This window comes from Vombatus ursinus, unplaced genomic scaffold (genome assembly GCF_900497805.2).
Source record: "Vombatus ursinus unplaced genomic scaffold, bare-nosed wombat genome assembly UNPS02014810.1, whole genome shotgun sequence".
NCBI lineage: Eukaryota > Metazoa > Chordata > Mammalia > Diprotodontia > Vombatidae > Vombatus > Vombatus ursinus.
This window is the reverse complement of record NW_020954588.1, coordinates 17,566,243-17,584,963: the sequence shown is the minus strand read 5'-3', so window position 1 is coordinate 17,584,963 and position 18,721 is coordinate 17,566,243. Positions and strand designations below refer to the sequence as shown.

Sequence of the window (18,721 nt, the reverse complement as noted above, 5' to 3'; positions counted from 1 at the left end):
TATTTTGATAGGCAAATAACATCTCAGTATTATTATGAAAATAGTTTTGACCTCATGGACTCCCTGAAAGGGTCTTGGGAAACCCCAGGGGTCCACAGATAACATTTTGAGAACTACATGCTTGAAGATTTGCAAAATGTTTTATAAATATATATTTAATATAAAATATAATATAGAACAATGTTATATATTTAATAAATAATGTATTACATATGTAATACATACATATGTACATAGTCTTACATGAACCTTACAAAAACCCTGTGAACTAACTAATAATAATAGTAGTATTTATATAGTACTTAACGATTTTCAAAGTACTTTACATATTATCTCATTTGACCCTCATACCAGCCCTGTGAGGTAGTGCTAGCATTATCCTCATATTTATCAATGTGGAAATAGAGGCTGACTTGCTCAGCAAAGAATCTGAGGCTGGATTTGAACTCAGGTCTTCCAGATTCCAAGTGCAACATTATAGGAACTGCACCACCCAGCTGCCTCAGTGGGTACCACAGATAGGACTGTTTCCACTTTACAGATGAGGAAGTTTCAGGAGAGGTCAAGTGACCTGCCACTGGTCACAGAGAAAGGAAAAGCCAGAGGCAGGATTCTAACTTAGAGGCTTCTGCCTTCCTTTGAGAACCAGCAAGGAAGAAAGGAAGAATCCTGTTCTCACCAAGGCCCTCATCACTTCTTCCTTATCTAACTCGTCTCCTTACCTTTAGTTTCTCCCTATTCTGGTCTATCACCCAGAAAATCACAATCAGGTGGTATTCTGATCATAACAATTCTCCAGGTGGGAGAATACCAGCCCTTCCTGATTCCAGGAATTATAATAATAATTAATGTTCTAAAATCCTGCTTTGTGTCATGCCATTGGCACAGGCTGGAGGATAAGGCGTGAGGAGGTCCCTTCCAGCTTAGAGTATACGATTCTGAGATATCGATTCTGTGGCTATCTGCTTCTCAAGGATAGGGATTGTCTTCAACGTCTTTCCCTGGTGTGGGGGCACACACAATGTGATGTACCCAACAGGTGTTCAGTGAAGATATACCGAATGCATGCAGATGCAGGGGTCAAGATCACTTAGTGTGGGTGGATACGGAGAAAATTGTTGATACAAGTGCTGGAGGAAAAATTTTATACTAGTACTTAAGGCACCACAAAACTGCTTAAATTTTTTCCCCATCCCAGGACAAAACATTCTGGTGTATGGGTATGGTGGGGCGTTGTCTTTTATAAACTTATTTGTGAAGGCAGGTGACATTTTTTCCTCTAAATATAAGCATTTCTTTCTTCCACTTGAAAATTTTATTGGCCATCATTTTCTAAGATGGTGGACTGAACCACAACCCAAAGGACAGTATATTTATAATATTTAATAGTTTACCATTCCCTCCCACCCCCACCCCTATTCAGTCAACTTCTTAGAAAGCTACTGCAGAACAAATACAGAAAATGACATGTGTAAAATGCCCAGGAATCAGGAAAAACAAAGTTGACTTTGGCCAATGATGCAGACAAAACGAGATTATTTCTAAAGATGCAAAGGACAAAAACAAAGGAAGATTAGCATTGGAAGGGACATCAGAAACCATTAATCTAGCCCTTTCATTTTGGAGATAGGAACCTGAGACTCAGAGAAATCAGTGAGATGTTAGTGGCAGGATCAGGACTAGACCAGATCTCCAGTCTCCTAATCCAGTATTTCCCAGAACCTTCCTTAATACAAATATGTATTTTTTATTAGTTGCTGATTAAACAATTAAATTAGAAATATTTTACCATTTTTTTCTGCTTTGAAATACTCCAAAATCAAACATGAGATGGTAAAGTGGAAAAATTACTGGGGAATGGGGCAATGGCGAGGGTTTGGGATCTGGTCTGGAAGCTGTGCACCCAGATCCAAAATCCATTCAAATATAAGTATTTGTATTTTAAGAAACACAGAAAAGTTCAATGAGTAAGGGAAAGTTAGGATGTCTAAATGGAAGCTCCCAAATCACAAAGAGAGAAAACAAATCACCCTATTCTTCTTCATATAAACAAGCAGCTATCACATGTTGAGAACATGACCATGAGCAAGCCAGACAGAAGCTGCCTAATGTTGTTTGGAAGAGTCTGAAGCCATCTATCTACTCACAGTCTGACAATCTGGAAGGACAGCACTTTACTCTCATCCAGTTTCCTTCCATCGTGACCTGCCTCCTTCCCTCCCTCAAAAGTCTACAAAATGAAAAATGTGAAGCCATTTCCCTTTCTGGTTATATAAATTTAGTTTAATTTTTATTAATTTAAAATATTTTATGTCAGCTTATAATGTTGAGGGCCCAACTGCATGATTTTCACTATAAAAGAGCAATGGAAACCAAACTGTGGATGGATAAAAGTGCAGCTCGTCACAGCTCCTAGGGAAGTAGGAAGGCACTTTGTATTTGGTGCAGACAAGTAAGAAATTATTTATCATCAGATCTCCTGCCTGGATTCAATTTGGATTCGGCTTCATCCGATTTCTCTTCCACAAACTCAATTAATGCAGCATGTCTGCTGGCCTGAGAACCTTCTTTGAAGAGAACTTTCTTGATTGTGCCGTCCTTTGGTGACTTAATTGTATGCTGCAGAGAAAGGAGACCATAACAAGCCATCAGGGTCACTCTTTGGCACCTTCCCCAGCCCTGGTAGTCACGACATGAAGGAGGGGCACGTCGATGCTGGGCCAAAACTCTGAGATGAAAAACCAGCCAGTCACTTGGATGTTCTGTCTACACAATCTCAAACATCCTCATACCTGTGGCTGTTCCAAAAACGGACTTGATTTTTCTCGTTCTCCCACGCTTGGGCATCCTCAATCTGGCATAAACCTCATTCATTTTGAAAGCAAATCAAATGTGGAAAGCCAAGGAGGAAAAAATCTGGCAGGCTACTGCCTACTTACAAACTAGTGATAATATTAGTCATTTCAGAGGCCGAGGTGATGAGTGGATTTTAAGAAATGTAAAAAGGCCAACATGCTAAGATCAAGTGTTTATGCTGCATTGTTTTATCAAGATGGCTTGCAGTATTTAAGGTTCTACTAAAAGGTAAAAATAAGGCAAAAATAGTTTGGTAACTCCAGAAAAATCTGGTTCAGTGCAGGGTAGGACTGGCCCTGTGATTTCATTCGGATAGGGCACTCCTGGGTGAGGGGCTGCTAAAGTAAGAGAGCTGCCTAGAGGGAGCACTTGGAGGGCCGGTGACCTGTCCAGGGTCACATGGCCGTGTGTCAAGGGCAGCACTTGAATCCAGGTGTTGCTGGCTGCCTCTCATTTTAGATTTGGAGCTGGAAGGGACCTCAGAGCTCCTCAAATTCCCCCCTCCCCATTTTACAGAGAAGGAGACTGAGCCCTTGGGAAGAAGAGGGACACGCCCAAGGCCACACCAGGTGCCAGGTGTGGGAGGTGAGGTCTGAATCTGGATCTTACGATGCCAGAGCCAGAGAACTTTTTACTGGGCCGCGTCCTTCACCACCTTGAGGAGGTGATCACTTCCTTATACTCACCTCCATTTTCATGGCTATCATAACCATCAAGGTGTCACCAGTCTTTACTCTGTCTCCAGCTTTCACAAATACCTAGAATTTAAGTAGGTACAATTAAAATGGGAAAATCCCTTGCAAACACAATACCAAGCCCCAAGGCCCCATTCTTGGAGAGTCCTATGCATCCCCCCAGCCAAACAAAGGGTGTCTCTTCAGAGGCCCGACTATCTGTCTTTCTGCAGACTTGGATACACAGGTGCAGAGGGGAAGACTGAGAATTCTACCTGGGGGGGACTATCTGAGTACTCCAAGAGTCGCCCCTCCCACTGCAGTCCCTAGCACTGCTCCCCATACCTGCCCTTGACTAAACCCCAAAGATTATTTCGGACAACCAAATAGGACGCAGAGTAAACATGTAGACAAGTGCAGGATATGATGACATCTAATTATCCCCTCCTAATTAAGGGGTGGGTCTAGGTTAGCTTGTATATAGCCTGGAGAATTACGGGTGTGCCCTCCATAGTAGGAGCCACAGTACTTTGCCCTTGGAGACCACGGAGCTGCCTGCAGAGAGCTGCAGGTGCGCAGTTGTGCCTCGGGGAGCCTCACAAGCAGGGCCTGCAGCTGGATGTAACAGCCCTTTGCCAAGAGTCTGGGGGTGCAGGCAGGAGCCAAAGACAAAGAACTCCAGCACCTGGAGGCTGATTTCTCTGGGGGTTCTCTAGGCTCTTCTCATCCGAGATCTATCCATGGGGAAGCCTCCTGCAGACAAAACGGAGTTTTCTGGCAAGCCTAGACGCATCTCTCCATTACTCTCTCTTCTGCAAACACTACAAAAAGACTCTTGCTCAGTGCACTCAAAATTATGACAGACTCCCTCAGAACAAGTCAGGACTCAACAAAGGGGACTCAGCAGTGGCCATGTTTGAAAGTGATGTTACCATAGATCTCAACCTTGATGATACAATGATATCAAGACACAATTACATTACCTTCAGTTGTACTTATGTTTTCAAAATTATTTTTAAAGTGTTAAAGATTATTTATAGCTTACATGTTGGAGGAAACATTTTCCATTTGCTATGACTGAGAAATTATCCTTTGAAGAGATAAGGTCTACCTCTCTTCTTTTCAGAAGTGGGGGACTATGGGTACATGATACTACATATGCTATTAGATTCAACTGATGTGCTGTTTAGTTTTGATGAACCCTTCCACCCCTTTTTTCTATTCTTTGTTACAGGATGGTTTCCCAGGTAGGATACAGGGGAGGGGATATATTTGGAAATGAAAGAAAAAAAAAGATAGCCATAAAAATTAAAAAGTAAAAAAAAAAAAGCATTCAAAGAAAAGAAAAAAAGAACTCTTTGGGAAAATTTCAGGTACTTTGTATCTTTTACTGCTTAAAAAAATAAAGAAAAGTTTGGATTGTTTATCATCTGAAAGGAAATCTTCATATTCAGAAAATAACATTAATCCCACTATTTGCTGACTTCACTTTTTAAGAGTTCCCTAGGCTTATCTGTGGGGCAGAAGAGGGCCGACATTATGAATACACCTTGATAAACTGGAAAGAAGTGTCTCACTAGGCCTCGTTTTCCACCTCCACTTTGCTTTATTACCTTCTCAATTGTTCCAGTCATCGGTGCGAGGGTACTCCCCTGGATTCCTTCAGTACTTGCTGAAGATAAGTATTTAGGCATTGGGATGCCAATCTGAGCACTGCCTCCCTACAAACAAACAAACCCAAACCAAAGTCAATACCTTAAAACCATTTCAGATTTGGTTATTTCACCTTTGCTGATGCATGCAAGGAAGCTGATTTCTGGTCCACAATTTTTACAGTACTATTTAAACATGACTAATTTTTAATGTACATTACACATTGGATCTCTGTTAAGAGGGACCTTGTCTGATGCCTCATTGAGGCACAGAGGCGACCCTCTCACCTTCTCCAAGGCTATGCCAATGGACTACAGGCTCTGCTCGGCCCTACCAAGCTTTCCATGGGTCTGACAAGGGACCATGATTTCTTTCCTAATTATCCTTCTAACGTTTGCACACAGTCTTTAGTTTCAGATAATATGAATCACAGGTGTATCTCTAGGAAAAACACGAAGTTATACAGTTCTGTTGGAATATCTTTGTATTTTAACACAGTTGTCAACAGCTTTGGGGAGCAAATGAGCCACGTAGGAGGCTAATTCTAACCTGCCTGGTTCAGCTCATCCCTAGCCTGGTCATGGGTGATGATTTTTTTGTCTAGAGCAGGGGTTGTCAAAGTCCTCTGGCCAAGGGCCAAATCATGCTGGCTATGTGTTTTTGGACTAAGAGTGTTGTTTTGTCTTGTTTTGTTTTTTTCCTTTTTCTTTTGGCTAAGCAATGGGGTTAAGTGACTTGCCCAGGGTCACACAGCTAGTAAGTGTCAAGTGTCTTGAGGCCAGATTTGAACTCAGGTCCTCTTGACTTCAGGGCTGGTGCTCTATCTACTGTGCCACCTAGCTGCCCCATTTTTTTTTTTTTTACTTTTTAAATACAATAAGACCTTATTTAAATGTATAAAAACCATTCTTAGCTCATGAGTCATATTTATTTAAAACTAACATACATGATGGAGGAAACTTTCCTATTCAATTTGACTACGAAAAGTAGCCCTTTGAAGAGATAAGAAAATCCACTTCTGTCTCTTCTTTTAAGAAAAATCAAAATGACCTTATTACAATGTGGTCTCCCTTATAGTTAATTCTAAGGCAAGCCATGGAAATCGAGTAGCCTCTAAGTAACATGCTAATTGCTGCCCATTCCTCTGTACACATAAAATGATAGAAATGAAAGTTGTATCGAGATGCTAGTCCCCAGATGAAGAACCAAAGCACTGTCCATGGAAAACTCCTTTTCCTCCATCCCTACTTCTCTCTGGCGCTCTCTGCTGAAAGAGACCAACATTAGTCAGCTCCTCCTCAGCCAGTTACCAAGCCCCTATTCCCTGGGCACAAGAAATAGCGTTCTCTAAGCTCCTCTTCCAGACTTTCCTCACAGCCATCTTGAAAACCATGGACAATTACAGGGAAGTAGCGGGAATATGTCTGTGTATGTATGCATGAAGGGGAAAGAAGGCATACATACGACTGGGCTAGGCGAAGAGACTATCAGAAAAACAGATACGGTTTGGGGAATAAATATAAGAGAAGTAGATCTGTACATATAAAAGGATGTACATATGAGTATAAATGTGAGGACAAAGAAAATGAACAAAACGGAGTACATAGAGGAAATGCAAATGTAGGAAGCTAGTTCCTCTCTCTCAGCAGAATGCTAGCGTCATGCCAGTGTCTTCGCAAACCCAATCATAGGATTGCAAAAAAGAAGCATTACCATGGAAAACAGGTAAATGATGTTCTCCAAGATAATCAGTTTAGGTTTGCTAACAACACCATTAACGGAACATTTCAGGTATGTGCAGTCTCCTTCATTACAAAGGTCACCGAGGACTTCAAAAGTTTTATCTTCAATCTGAAACATAACAGAAAAAATTTTTTTTTAACAAAACAGCTATAACGTTGTTATAACAATAATGTTGGCATTAGAATCCTACATGGCGTGTTTTCTCCCCAAAGCTTTTTTCCCCCCTACTTAATAGCATTTTATTTTTTTCAATTACATGTAAAGGTAGTTTTCAACATTCACTTTTACAAGATTTTGAGTTCCAAATTTTTTTTTCTCCCTCCTCTCCTCCTTCCTCCTCCCCAAGATGGCATGCAATCTGATATAGGCTATACATGTACAATTACATCAAACACATTTCCACATTAGTCATGTTGTGAAAGAAGAATCAGAACAAAAGGGGGAAACCACAAGAAAAAAAACCAAACAAAAAAGGTGAAAACAGGATGCTTTGATCTGCATTCAGACTCCATAGCTCTTTCTCTGGATGTGGATAGCATTTTCCATAATGAATCTTTTGGAACTGTCTTTGTATACAATTTGTCATTGTACTGCTAAGAAGAGCTAAATTTATCACAGTTGATCATTGCACAATGTTGCTATTACTGTGTATAATGTTCTCCTGGTTCTGCTTACTTCACTCAGCATCAGTTCATGTTAAGTACAGGTTTTTCTGAAATCTGCTTGCTCATCATTTCTTATAGCACAACAGTATTCCATTACATTCATATACCATAACTTGTTCAGCCATACCCCAATTGATAGGCATCCCCTCAATTTCCAATTCCTTGTCATCACAAAAAGAGCTGCTATAAATATTTTTGTACATGTGGGTCCTTTTCCCATTTGTATGATCTCTTTGGGGTAACGGTGTTGCTGGATTCAAGGGTATACACAGTTTTATAGCCCTTTGGGCATAGTTCCAAATTGCTCTCCAGAATGGTTGGATCAGTTCACAACTCCACCAACAATGCATTCATATTCTGATTTTCCCACATCTTCTCCAACATTTATCATTTTTCTTTTCTGTCATATTAGCCAATCTGATAGGTCTGAGGTGGTACCTTAGAGTTGTTTTAATTTGCATTTCTCTAATCAATAGTAATTTAGAATATTTTTTCATATGACTATAGATAGCTTTAATTTCTTTATCTTAAAATTGTCTGTTCACATCCTTTGATTATTTATCATCTCCCCAAAGCTTTTAATAACTATATTAAAAAACAAAGATACTAAAACAGAACTATGAAGCCTCATATTTTTCTAGAGACATAGTCCTAGTTCAAATTTTCTGAAACTAAGGACTTCATGCAAACTATTAGAAGGGTAATTAGGATATTACGAAGGATATTAGAAGCAGCTTATGTTCCATTGACACAGCCTTGGAGAATGGGGGAAGGTCACCTTTGTGCCACAATGAGGCATCAGAAGATGATTTTTTAAAACAGAGATCCAACAGGTAATGTACATTAAAAATGATTCATGTTTGGTGTGTACCAGTAATCATTTACCTTGCATGCATTAGTAAAGATGCAAGAACCAAATCTGAAATGGTTTTAAGATATTGACCTTGGTTTTGGTTGTTTCCTGGCTTTTTGTTTTTGTTTTTTTTTTTGGTAGGGAGGCAGTCCTCACATTGTCACTCCAATGCCTAAATATTTATCTGTGGCAAATTAGGAAAGAAAACTTGGTATACACATAATTAGTATCACAATGTGATAACCATTATAAAGGTTAATTTAATATTGAAAAGTGGTAATAAAAACAAATTGCTAAAAGAAAGTATAAGGTAAAAATTCAGGAAGATTACAAAAGAGACAGGGCACATAACTTTCAACTGGGGGTAAAACTGATCAGTAACTCTAAGTGTCTAAAGTCATGTTTGGCCCACTTTGTGCATGCAGACAAAGGGAGTTTTAAATAAAGACAAAACGTGATGAAAAGAGTTTAGTCCTCTAGACACTATCCCTTGTGTTCAAAGCACATTCAAGTCACACAGACCCATTCCACCATTTTCTGCTCTGATCCTGGAGAATGAAATGTGGACAGTGACCAAAATTTCTTTACTCTGAGAAGGAAAAAGGCAAGATTATTTTGCTTAAATATATGTACATATAATTTTGTATGTAAATATGTAATAATTTTGTAAAGTAATTAAAATACATATAATTTTATTATGGCACTTGGGCGGGGCAGTGGATAGAGGAGTCAGGAGGACTTGAGATCAAATCCAGCCCCAGACACTTACTAGTTGTGTGATCACGAGCAAGCCTCAGTTTCCTCCATCGGTAAAATAGGGACAAAAATAGCACTTACCTCCCAAGGTTGTTGGAAGGATAAAATGAGATATTTTAAAAGCATTTTGCAAACCTTAAAGTGCTATGTAAATGTCAGCTATTATTGTTATTAGAATTACATAAAATTTTACATACATTGGTAAATATGCATGTATATGTATGTGTGTGTGTATGTATGTACAAAAGGAAAAAGGGGATGGTAGCGGATGAGATGGATAGATAGTGTCATGTAAACAACAAACATGAGCTTGGCTAGACTTCAGGAGATGGTGGAAGATAGAAGGGCAAGGAGAAAGGCTCCTTGGTTATGTAAAAACAATCTGGCATTGGTGAGTACACTTTCCACTTCAGTTCACTGGCTCCTGAAGTGCAATTCCTAAGGCTGTTTTTTTTTGTTTTGTTTTGTTTTTTTAATTTTTAGGCAACTGGGGTTAAGTAACTTGCCCAGGGTTACACAGCTAGTAAGTGTCAAGTGTTTGGTCTGAGGCCGCATTTGAACTTAGGTCCTCCTGACTTTAGGGCCTGCTCTACCCACTGCACCACCTAGCTGCCCCAGGCTATTCTTTTAAATGCATGTTATACAAGAGAAAGGTGAAAGAGGACACAGAGATATTTATGCATCGGTTCTCTGGCCTTCTGTCATGCAGCCTCGGGGCACCATGCAGGAAACTAAGTGTTTGTATTTCTTTTGCTTTTCTAATGTCATATCTTGCAGTGGGGTTAAGGAGTTTGTCCAGAGCCAGTGTGTCACAAGAAAAGCCTGCCCTCCCCGTCCTGTGCCTGTTTGACTGGTACCCATGGAATACCCTGCCCGGCGATAAGGATGAAAGATGAACAACAACACTGAAGAGGGCAACTGGCAAGGAATGACTTAGGTCTTCTAGCCTGGCACCAGAGCCAGTCCTCAATGCCTTCAAAATCTGGCTCCAGGCTATCTCTTGGGGCTACAGATTCTTCCCTCTCATGTATTCTACTCTACAAACCACCTGTTCTCTGTCCACAACATGGCATCTCCTCCAGTCTTCCTAGGGGTATTCAATTTCCACCAAGCTTTCCTTCTGAAAAATCAAACCAAACAAAACAACAGCTGATGAACCACTTCTGGGCTCACCGAGAAGAGGATGCGCTTCAGAACGTCAAGGTGTTACTGGCCCATGGTTGTGCTGATCATTCTGATCAACGTAAACCGGGGATCCTTCCTTTTCCAGGGCTGGGGCAGTGCTTAAGCACAAGGCCCATCAAGGCACAAACTGCTTACTCCTCCAAATCATCATCACCCATAGGGTGAAAGCCCAGAGAATGACAGAGAAGCCCCCTATGCTGCTGAGAGACACTCCTCCCTTCAGCACCTTCTTGACAATTGGTGTTGAGCCCAGATTCTCACGGGGCTGTTTCCTAAGAGAAAGTCCAGACCTTTCATTGTGCTCTCTGAGCTAAGTGACCACAAGCTGGTTCACAAACCTGGAAGAGTGATGTGGAATCTCCTCAGCTCTGAGCTGTCAATGCCTCTGGATCCTGGACCATGCTTTGCTCGCTCCCCACCCCCCGACTGTGACTTCCTTCACTCACCTCTGTAGGCTGATCTAATTGCAGGATCCCCCAATGTCCCGGGTCTGCAGCTAGGGGTGCAGGTGGTGGGCTGCTGTGAAATTGCCTCAGAAATCTAAGACTCCAAAACTAGCTAACTGCTCATAAAGTATTCCATTTATGGAAAAAACTCACTATTGATCCAGAAAGTGTCAACCAACTGGGTCACACCCCATAAGGCCCATCAAAGAATTATTCACATAGAAGCACCGTAAATCCTAAAGGAGGGGGTAGGTCCCTGGGCCATTCTTCACTTCAACCCACAATATAACCAATGTGGGCCTGCCCTCCAGTAGGGTGGATTACCCACTCACAGCCTCGTACCCTGTGGGCTCTTGTCCCTATTCTTTGATGATTCCACCTCTCCCCAGGGCTTCCCCCAAGGCACTCGGAGTCTTCACGGGACCTCCTGAAATTACACAGGCATTACTGCAGCAGCATACAATCTGTGCATCTACCACATGATCAGCTCATCTTTTCCTGGGTCAGACAGCTCTCTAATATTATCTTTAGAACCATGTTCTAGGATAAATTTATCATCAGAAACACGTTGTAACCTTCTTATACCTACCATGAGTTCCTCCACTGCCCTTTGGGTTCCTTGGAGACTGGGGTCTTCCACAAGTCCTAGCCATACAAGGTCACCCTAAGAATCTCAGTGTTTGAAGTACGGGATTTTGTTTTAAGGGGATTTGGGGAGGCTCGTGAAACTGCTATATGACTCCCAAATGCAATCCACATCTGGTTCTTCCTTCTCCATTTGTTTTTCCCTTGTGTGCAGAGTTAGGCTGAATTCTTTTGAGTGACTTTAGATCTTTCCAGTGGGAAATTCTGTGATGTTCTGAGGATAGATGCCACCAGTAAAACAGCATCTGCAAACAAGTGTGATAATAATTTGCTGAGTCGTTTTGTAGTTATGTCTGACTCTTCGGGACGCCATGTGGGATTTTTTTGGCAAAGATACTGGAGTGGTTTGTCATTTCCTTCTCCAGCTCATTCTATAGATGGGGAAACTGAGGCAAACAGGTTAAGTGACATGCCTAGAGTTACACGAATAGGAGTGTCTGAGGCCAGATTTGAACTCCTGAAGATGAGATTTCCTGACTCCTGGCCCGGTGCTCTATCCACTGAACCACCTAGCTGTCCTGTGGTAATAATAATAATGATTTGATGATCAAATGAGATCATATTTGTAAAGTGCTTTGCAAACCTAAAAGCATTATATAAATACTATTATAATTAATATATTTAATACAATCATTAGTGGTAATAATAATGATTATATTTATTCTAATAGCAGTATTTAATGCTTTTAGGTTTGCAGAGCACTTTACAAATATGATCTCATTTCATCCTCAAAACAACTCTGGGAAGTAGATACTATTATGACCTCATTTTACATCTGAGGAAACTGAGGCAAACAGGTCAAGTGACTTGCCCAGGGTCACACAGCTAGTTAAATGTCTGAGGCTGGGTCTGAACAAAGTTCTTCCTGACTCCAGGCCTGGTGCTGTACCCACTGCTGCCTCTGGGAGCATCTTGAGGACGTCACCATTTTTACTCTGCACAGGTCCTCCTCCACGCTGGGGGCAAACTTTTTTGGCAAGCCAACATTTTCCCATTTTTTGCTTTCCTTGACTGTAGCAATCAGAGGATCATGAAACAAGGCGACCACTGTGGTTGCAATGATCAAAGAATCTCGTCTGAATGTAAACAAGCAAAGAGACGCCTTCTTGGAGGACAGTCTCAAACACTCCCAAGTCAAGTCATTCATTTGTGCTCCACAAACAATGTGCTTTCACTTCATTATGTGGCATGAAGATGGTGTCTGCTGTGGAATACTGACCTGTCCCTCAAATCAATCCATCAATAAACAGTTGTGCCCGGTAACGTGTTAGCCACTGGGTACAGAAAGAGAGAAACGAGACATTCCCTGCCTTCCAGGGCAGTGGCAGCATGACAGGCATCACTGTCCATGGAGCTCATCACCGCCTAAAGTGGATGACACAGCCTTCTCCCATCTCCCATGCCTTCGAGGACTGCAGTGATTGCCCTTTCATCTATCATTGTCTCTAGAACAAGAAGCCAGCCTGACAACAAGGTGCCCTCGCAAGGACTGAAGGTTTTGTCTGCCAGGGCAGGGGGCATCATGACCCAACACTGGTGAGTTTAGATCCTCCAGTTGAATGGTAGCATGATTTTAGGGCAGGGCTGTCCAGCGGTTTTGCAATAAAGGCCTGCCATATGTTGTCAATCCAACTCAACCCAATTTAGCAGACATTTCTCAAGTGCCTATGCTAAAGGTCAAAGACAAAAATGGAAGTTCCTTTCCTTGGAGAGCTTGGATTCCACTGGAGGGAGACCGTGGGCTCAGAGAAGTAAACATAGTATGATCTCACGATGGACAGCACACACACAGCTGGGTGGAGGAGGAGAGGCTTCCTGGAGAGGACAGCACCCGGCCTGAGCCTTGAAAGAAGCGAGTGATTCTGGGACAAGGCAGTGAGAAAAGTGCACCTTTAAGGCTGGAGAGGAAGAGCAGCAGGGTGCAGACCAGCCTGGCTGAATGGAGGGCGTGTGAAGAGAGGTCTGCTCACCCCTGACCTATTTTACTGACATCCCAACACTGTCTTGATGAAACCTAATGCCAGGCGGGGTGTACTTTTCTCTTTCTCCCAATCAACCAACCACATGAGTATTTATGTAATAGTAGGTGACACCCGACTGGAGAGTGGATAGAAGCTGTTGCTCTTCATGTTCAGTCGTGCCTGACTCTTTGTGACCCCATGGATCACACACGCCAGGCCCTTCTGTCCTCCACTATCTCCTGAAGTCTGTGTAAGCTCACAAGTGGAGATATAAGCGACAAATACATAGTGACAATATATGTGACAAACAATGAGAGTATCTCTATAAGCAGACAGGCGGAAGTCTGTGATCCCCCCATTTCCCTGCTTGAATACATCATGGAAAGAACTATGAGGAGACCCAGCAGAGATAGCATGTGGCTTTAACATTCACTCTGCATACATTATCCTAATTTCTCATTCTTAGAGAAGTAAAGTCAATCTGTACCAAGGTTCCTAGACAAGTTGTGCATCTGGAAGGATGGCAGGCATCACTTAAGCATGTGATAGAGGGACAGATCTCACTAGAAGAACATTCCCTTACTTTATCAACCAATGAGCCTTCTCATTTGATTCTTTTCCCTAAATTTGAATTTATGGGTATTTTGTTAAAATTTTCCTCTCGCCTTGACCAATCTTGGTCAGAGATGAGCATACCTTTCCTGCTGCCTATTTAAAACTGGAAAAGACGTGCTCCTCCCCAAATGCCAACAATGGTGCACCCGTCATCCTCAGAGACGCACGGTAGTTGCCTTTATGTGTCAGGCTTAGGAGATTATCTCAGATCTGAGCAAGCGGCTTTGCTCAATTTCCATTATGAAAGAGTTACAGCTAAGCTGGACACACAAAAGAAAGAATCAAATGATACAGAACTAATTTCCAGAAGCTGGCCCGGAATAAGAGAGCCTGGGTAATGGCTCAGGGAAACAATGACTAGGGTTAGTCAGACACACGCTCAATCTGACAGAGATCCTTTTAACAAAACTAGAGGCCATACCTGCATGCTGTACGATCCGTCCCGATTGTACTTTACGGCTACGGCCACCTCTAGGAAGAAGAAAACATGAGAAAAGTCATTTCAAAAAGGAATTCATTAATTTAATGACAAAGAAGCAAAAGTCTCTCCGCTGAAAAACAGTGCAATTCTCATGAGGGCATGATACCTCTTCCTTATTCCTGATGGATAAAGTCAATAAAAACTGAGACATGTGCAACAAAGCACAATGACATGGTAAAATCAGAGTGTCAGAGCTTGAAGGGACCCTAGAAATCATCCTCAGGTTGTTACAGATGAGGAAACTGAGACCCAGAGAATTCATCTCTGGCTTTGCCCAAAGTCAGATGCTGAGGGAGTGGTATTAATGGGCTATCAATCCCGACTCCCTGACCCCTTGTCCGGTGCTCTCTTCGCTAGGCAGTGAAAAGTCTCTTGACATTCTTTGTTCAAAAGGTGATTTGATCAGGGGAATTTTTCTAATTTTTTTCTTCTGATGAAGGAAAACATATCGATTAAGGTATTGATTCCAGGGACTGTCATCAGCCACTAACTCACTGGGCACTTTCGGACCTCTCTCTAGGCCTCAGTTGGCTCTGTGTAAAACAAAGAGAGTTGATCCTTAATGTGCCTTCTAGTCTGTATTTCAATGAGTCTGCCCCTAGAGAGTATAACCATGGACTTTGTAGGCTACAGAGAAGGTAAAGGTGGTCTATGTTTTCCCTGAGGAATGACAGCTGGAAAGAACACCGGACTTGGGATAGGTTACTCCCTGGGTGATCCAGGGTGAGGCATTTCCCAGTAAGGGCCTCAGTTTCCTCAGCTGTAAAATGAAGTGGTTGGATTAGATGGCTACTGGGGGCCTAACCAGCTTTAGATTTATGATACGATAATCTATTAACCATATGCAAGGGACGCTCAAATTGATTTCTCCAATTATTGGCAGGACGTTGCCACCTGGATATGGCCGGGTGCCTCAAGTTCCACATGTCTAAAACCAAACTCCCCGAGTTCTCTGCCAGACCACAGAACTACTATTCTGCCAGTCACCTGGGCTTAGAGTCCTGGCACTATCAATCAGGATTTGCAGCTGATCACTACCCACGTCCTTCCTTTCAGCGGCCCCTGCACCTGTTCCCCATGAGGAAGAGAAAGCAGCAGCTTCTGAGAACCTGAAGAAGCTGAGAGAGGGCTCTGATCCACTGAGATTTTAAAAGACACAAACCCAGCATGGAATGAAGGGAACCGGGGTGGAACACAAGAGGAGGGCATGAGGAACAAAAGCGTACAAAATGGTGCCAGAGAGACTGCAGCATGCACAGAGCTGAGCCTCGGGACACATACTGAAAACAATGGGCCCACAGAAACCGGGCATGTGACTGAAGGGCTCGTCCACTGGCTGTGAAGTCACAGGCGCGTTACTTAACCTTACTGTGCCTCAGTTTCCCCAACTGTAGAATAATTATACTTACACTACCCACCTCATAGGGCTGTGGTATGGAAAGTTTTTTTGCACTACATAAAATGAATCACAAGACTAAGATTTACAGCAGGAATGAACCATGGAGACCACTGAGTGAACCCTGTTGTTTTACAGATGACGCCGAGGTGAGGGAAGTTAGGTGTCTGCCCAAGGTCAGACAAGCGGAGCAGCAGAGCCATGACTCGAACCCAGGTCCTCCAATTCCCAAACTATCCCTCTTTTCCTTGCACAGCTCTGCCCGTCTGTTGTTACTGGGGCAGAGCAGGCATTTAACCGTCCTGGACTGTAGCTTAGCTGCTTTTCCGCATTCCTAGTCATGAAGACCTAGAAGTGTGTTTGCTTGGAATGGCGCTGACAACGGTGACTTTTCTCCTTAGTTCAGAAGGTCACAGAAACTCAGGCTTCACCTGCCCCTGGTACTTACTGTTTTTCCCATCCTGAAGAGTCACATTTCTGGTGTGAGAGAAATTTAATCTTCTTCCACTACTGGATGCAAAAGGTGAGAACTGATCTGGAAAATTGTTTGTAAAAAGTCACAAATTAAAGAGCAGAAAGTCCTTAAACAGGTACAGAAAACAAACAAGACTGCCAAGAAACAGGTTCTAGACACGATTTGTCTTGTTAAGACACCACCTGGCAAGAGGAAAGAAGGGCCAGGACAACAATGCACATTCGACGTCCTGAAAGCCGTGATGCTGAGGACCCTTGTGAAGTAAAGGCGAGAGCCAAGTGGCCCCTTCTCCAGTATCCCTGCCTTAACCCGTGATCTATGGGGACTGGAGAACCTAGAGCCCAAAGGGACTTTGAGGGTCATCGAGTCTGGCCCCCTCATTCTGAGATGAGGAAAGTGAGGCACACAGAGGCTGAGGTGACTTAGCCTACGGCCAGAAGGCGGAGAGCTGGGAGTCCAGATTCCAAGTGTGACTCTTGGTGAAAGTACATAATGAGCTGACGCTTACAAAAAGTGTTAAGCACAAAAAAGGGCAGGTCCCTCCCCCCAGACATTTTACTTATGTGCCCAGGCTATTTGAGGGTATGGCGCAATGTTAAATGATAGCTGGGAAAGGAAAAGTGGGCCTCTTCAACTTTGCTTCCATCTTCTCTGTCAATGAACTTCACAATGAAAAAGGGAAAATCAACATTCTCCTCTTGCTAAGGGACTGACGCCCAAGGTAAGTGAGGTCAGTAAGGGGCCATCTGGCTGCTCAAACTGGGTTCTTAAAGAACATGCTGCTGGCTGTGGAGACTGGGAAAGGTGCCAGAGGACTGAAGTGGATAAACAGCCCAATTTTGAAAATGAGGAAGAAGGTGGATTGTGTAACAATAAACTTAATGTCTCTTCTCAGCAAAACTCTAAAAGGATTGACTGAAGGGACGGTAGGAGAGGACCTAGAGAAGGAAGCAGTGATCACCAGCAGCCAGCGTGCTTTGGGACAAAGTGATGGTCTGAAGAGATAATAGAATTGTCAAAAACAGCCCATCTAAATGCCAGCAAGGCACTAATGACAATGTCATGAGAGTTCTGTTACAGTCCTAAAATATCAGAGCTGGAGGAGATTATGTTCACTCACTCATTCATTCATCCATCCATGTGACAAGGAACAAATCAACTGAACCTGTCCAGACTTGACTGGAGAGTGGCTCAGATGTATATTAATGCAATTATGTTCATGACTAAGGGGTCAGAGTTAGTTGCCTGCAAAGCTCAATATGAGCTAAGAGTGTGACATGGATGCCCTCCAAAGCTGCACTCAGCAAAGGACGGAGTCCAGAACAAGGGACATGGACGGTGCTGGCTGGAGAGCAGCTGCAGGGTCGTATTCAGTTTTGGGCTCCGTGTTTCACAAAAGATGCCGCCAGCTGCAGCATGCCCAGTGAGGAGCGGCCGAGATGGGGAGGGGACACCGAACCGCGTCACGTGACTGTCAGGAACGTGAAGGACCTTGAGCTATTTAGCTTGGCAAAGAGAAGCCTCGGAAGGCCGTGAAAGCTGTCCCCAAATATTGGGAAGGGGTCATGGGAAAGGGGGGTTACTTGTGCAGCTTAGCCCTAGAGGACAGAACGAGGTGCAGCAGAGGGAAACTGTGGGGAGGTGGATTGTACATCGGCATAAAGAACTTTCTAATAATGAGGGCTGTCCCAGTATGGTGCTGGCTGCTCCATGAGTCAAGGAAATTTGCTGTTTCTGGAGGGGATGGAGTAGAGGCTCAATGACCATTTGTCAGAAAGGATTTTAGCTGATATTTCTGGTTGTTCAGTTGTTTCAGTCATGTCTGACCCTTCATCACTCATTTGGGGTTTTCTTGGCAAAGACACTGGAGCGGTTTGCCATTTCCTTCTCCAGCTCATTTACAGATGAGGAAATTAGGCAAACAGGGTTAAGTGACTTGCTCAGGGTCATATAGCTAGTAAGTGTCTAAAGCCAGATTTGAATTCAGGTCTTCCTGACTCCAGGCCCGGCGCTCTATCCATTGTGCCCCCAGCTGCTCCATAGCTCGTACTCAGATGGCACTTTAGAGTCCTCAAGGCCCTTGTCTCATGACAATTGTTAGAGGCAGAGGGATTTACAAGTCTGGGAGCCAGACAAGACAACCTCTCAAATCTCTTCTGACTCTGTGATCCCATTATTTCATGATTCTAGTTGATGAATGAGTGCTGTTGGTACCTATCAAGTGTGGAAGGCTTGTACAATTCTGAAAAACACCTATAATAATAGAGAATGGGAAAAAAAAGAAATAAGCAAGCTTCCCCAGACTCAGTTTCATAAA

At 42.9% G+C, this 18,721-nt stretch overlaps 1 protein-coding gene across 2 annotated transcripts in view; it reads right to left on the bottom strand.

The window, feature by feature from the left end:
- Nucleotides 1-2,273: 2,273 nt before the first annotated feature.
- The window catches only part of MCCC1 (methylcrotonoyl-CoA carboxylase 1), a 60,951-nt gene continuing 44,503 nt past the window's right edge, over nt 2,274-18,721 (bottom strand). Inside the window, exons 14-20 of one of the 2 annotated variants that reach the window (XM_027876161.1) lie at nt 18,619-18,657; nt 16,378-16,464; nt 14,474-14,523; nt 6,897-7,034; nt 5,144-5,251; nt 3,543-3,614; nt 2,274-2,619 (exon numbers count right to left, since the gene is read on the bottom strand). In XM_027876161.1, coding sequence (XP_027731962.1) covers nt 2,461-2,619; nt 3,543-3,614; nt 5,144-5,251; nt 6,897-7,034; nt 14,474-14,523; nt 16,378-16,464; nt 18,619-18,657 — 653 coding nt within the window. In that variant the 3' untranslated portion in view covers nt 2,274-2,460. The remainder of the gene's footprint in view (nt 2,620-3,542; nt 3,615-5,143; nt 5,252-6,896; nt 7,035-14,473; nt 14,524-16,377; nt 16,465-18,618; nt 18,658-18,721) is intronic. The other variant, XM_027876162.1, reaches the window with a different exon arrangement.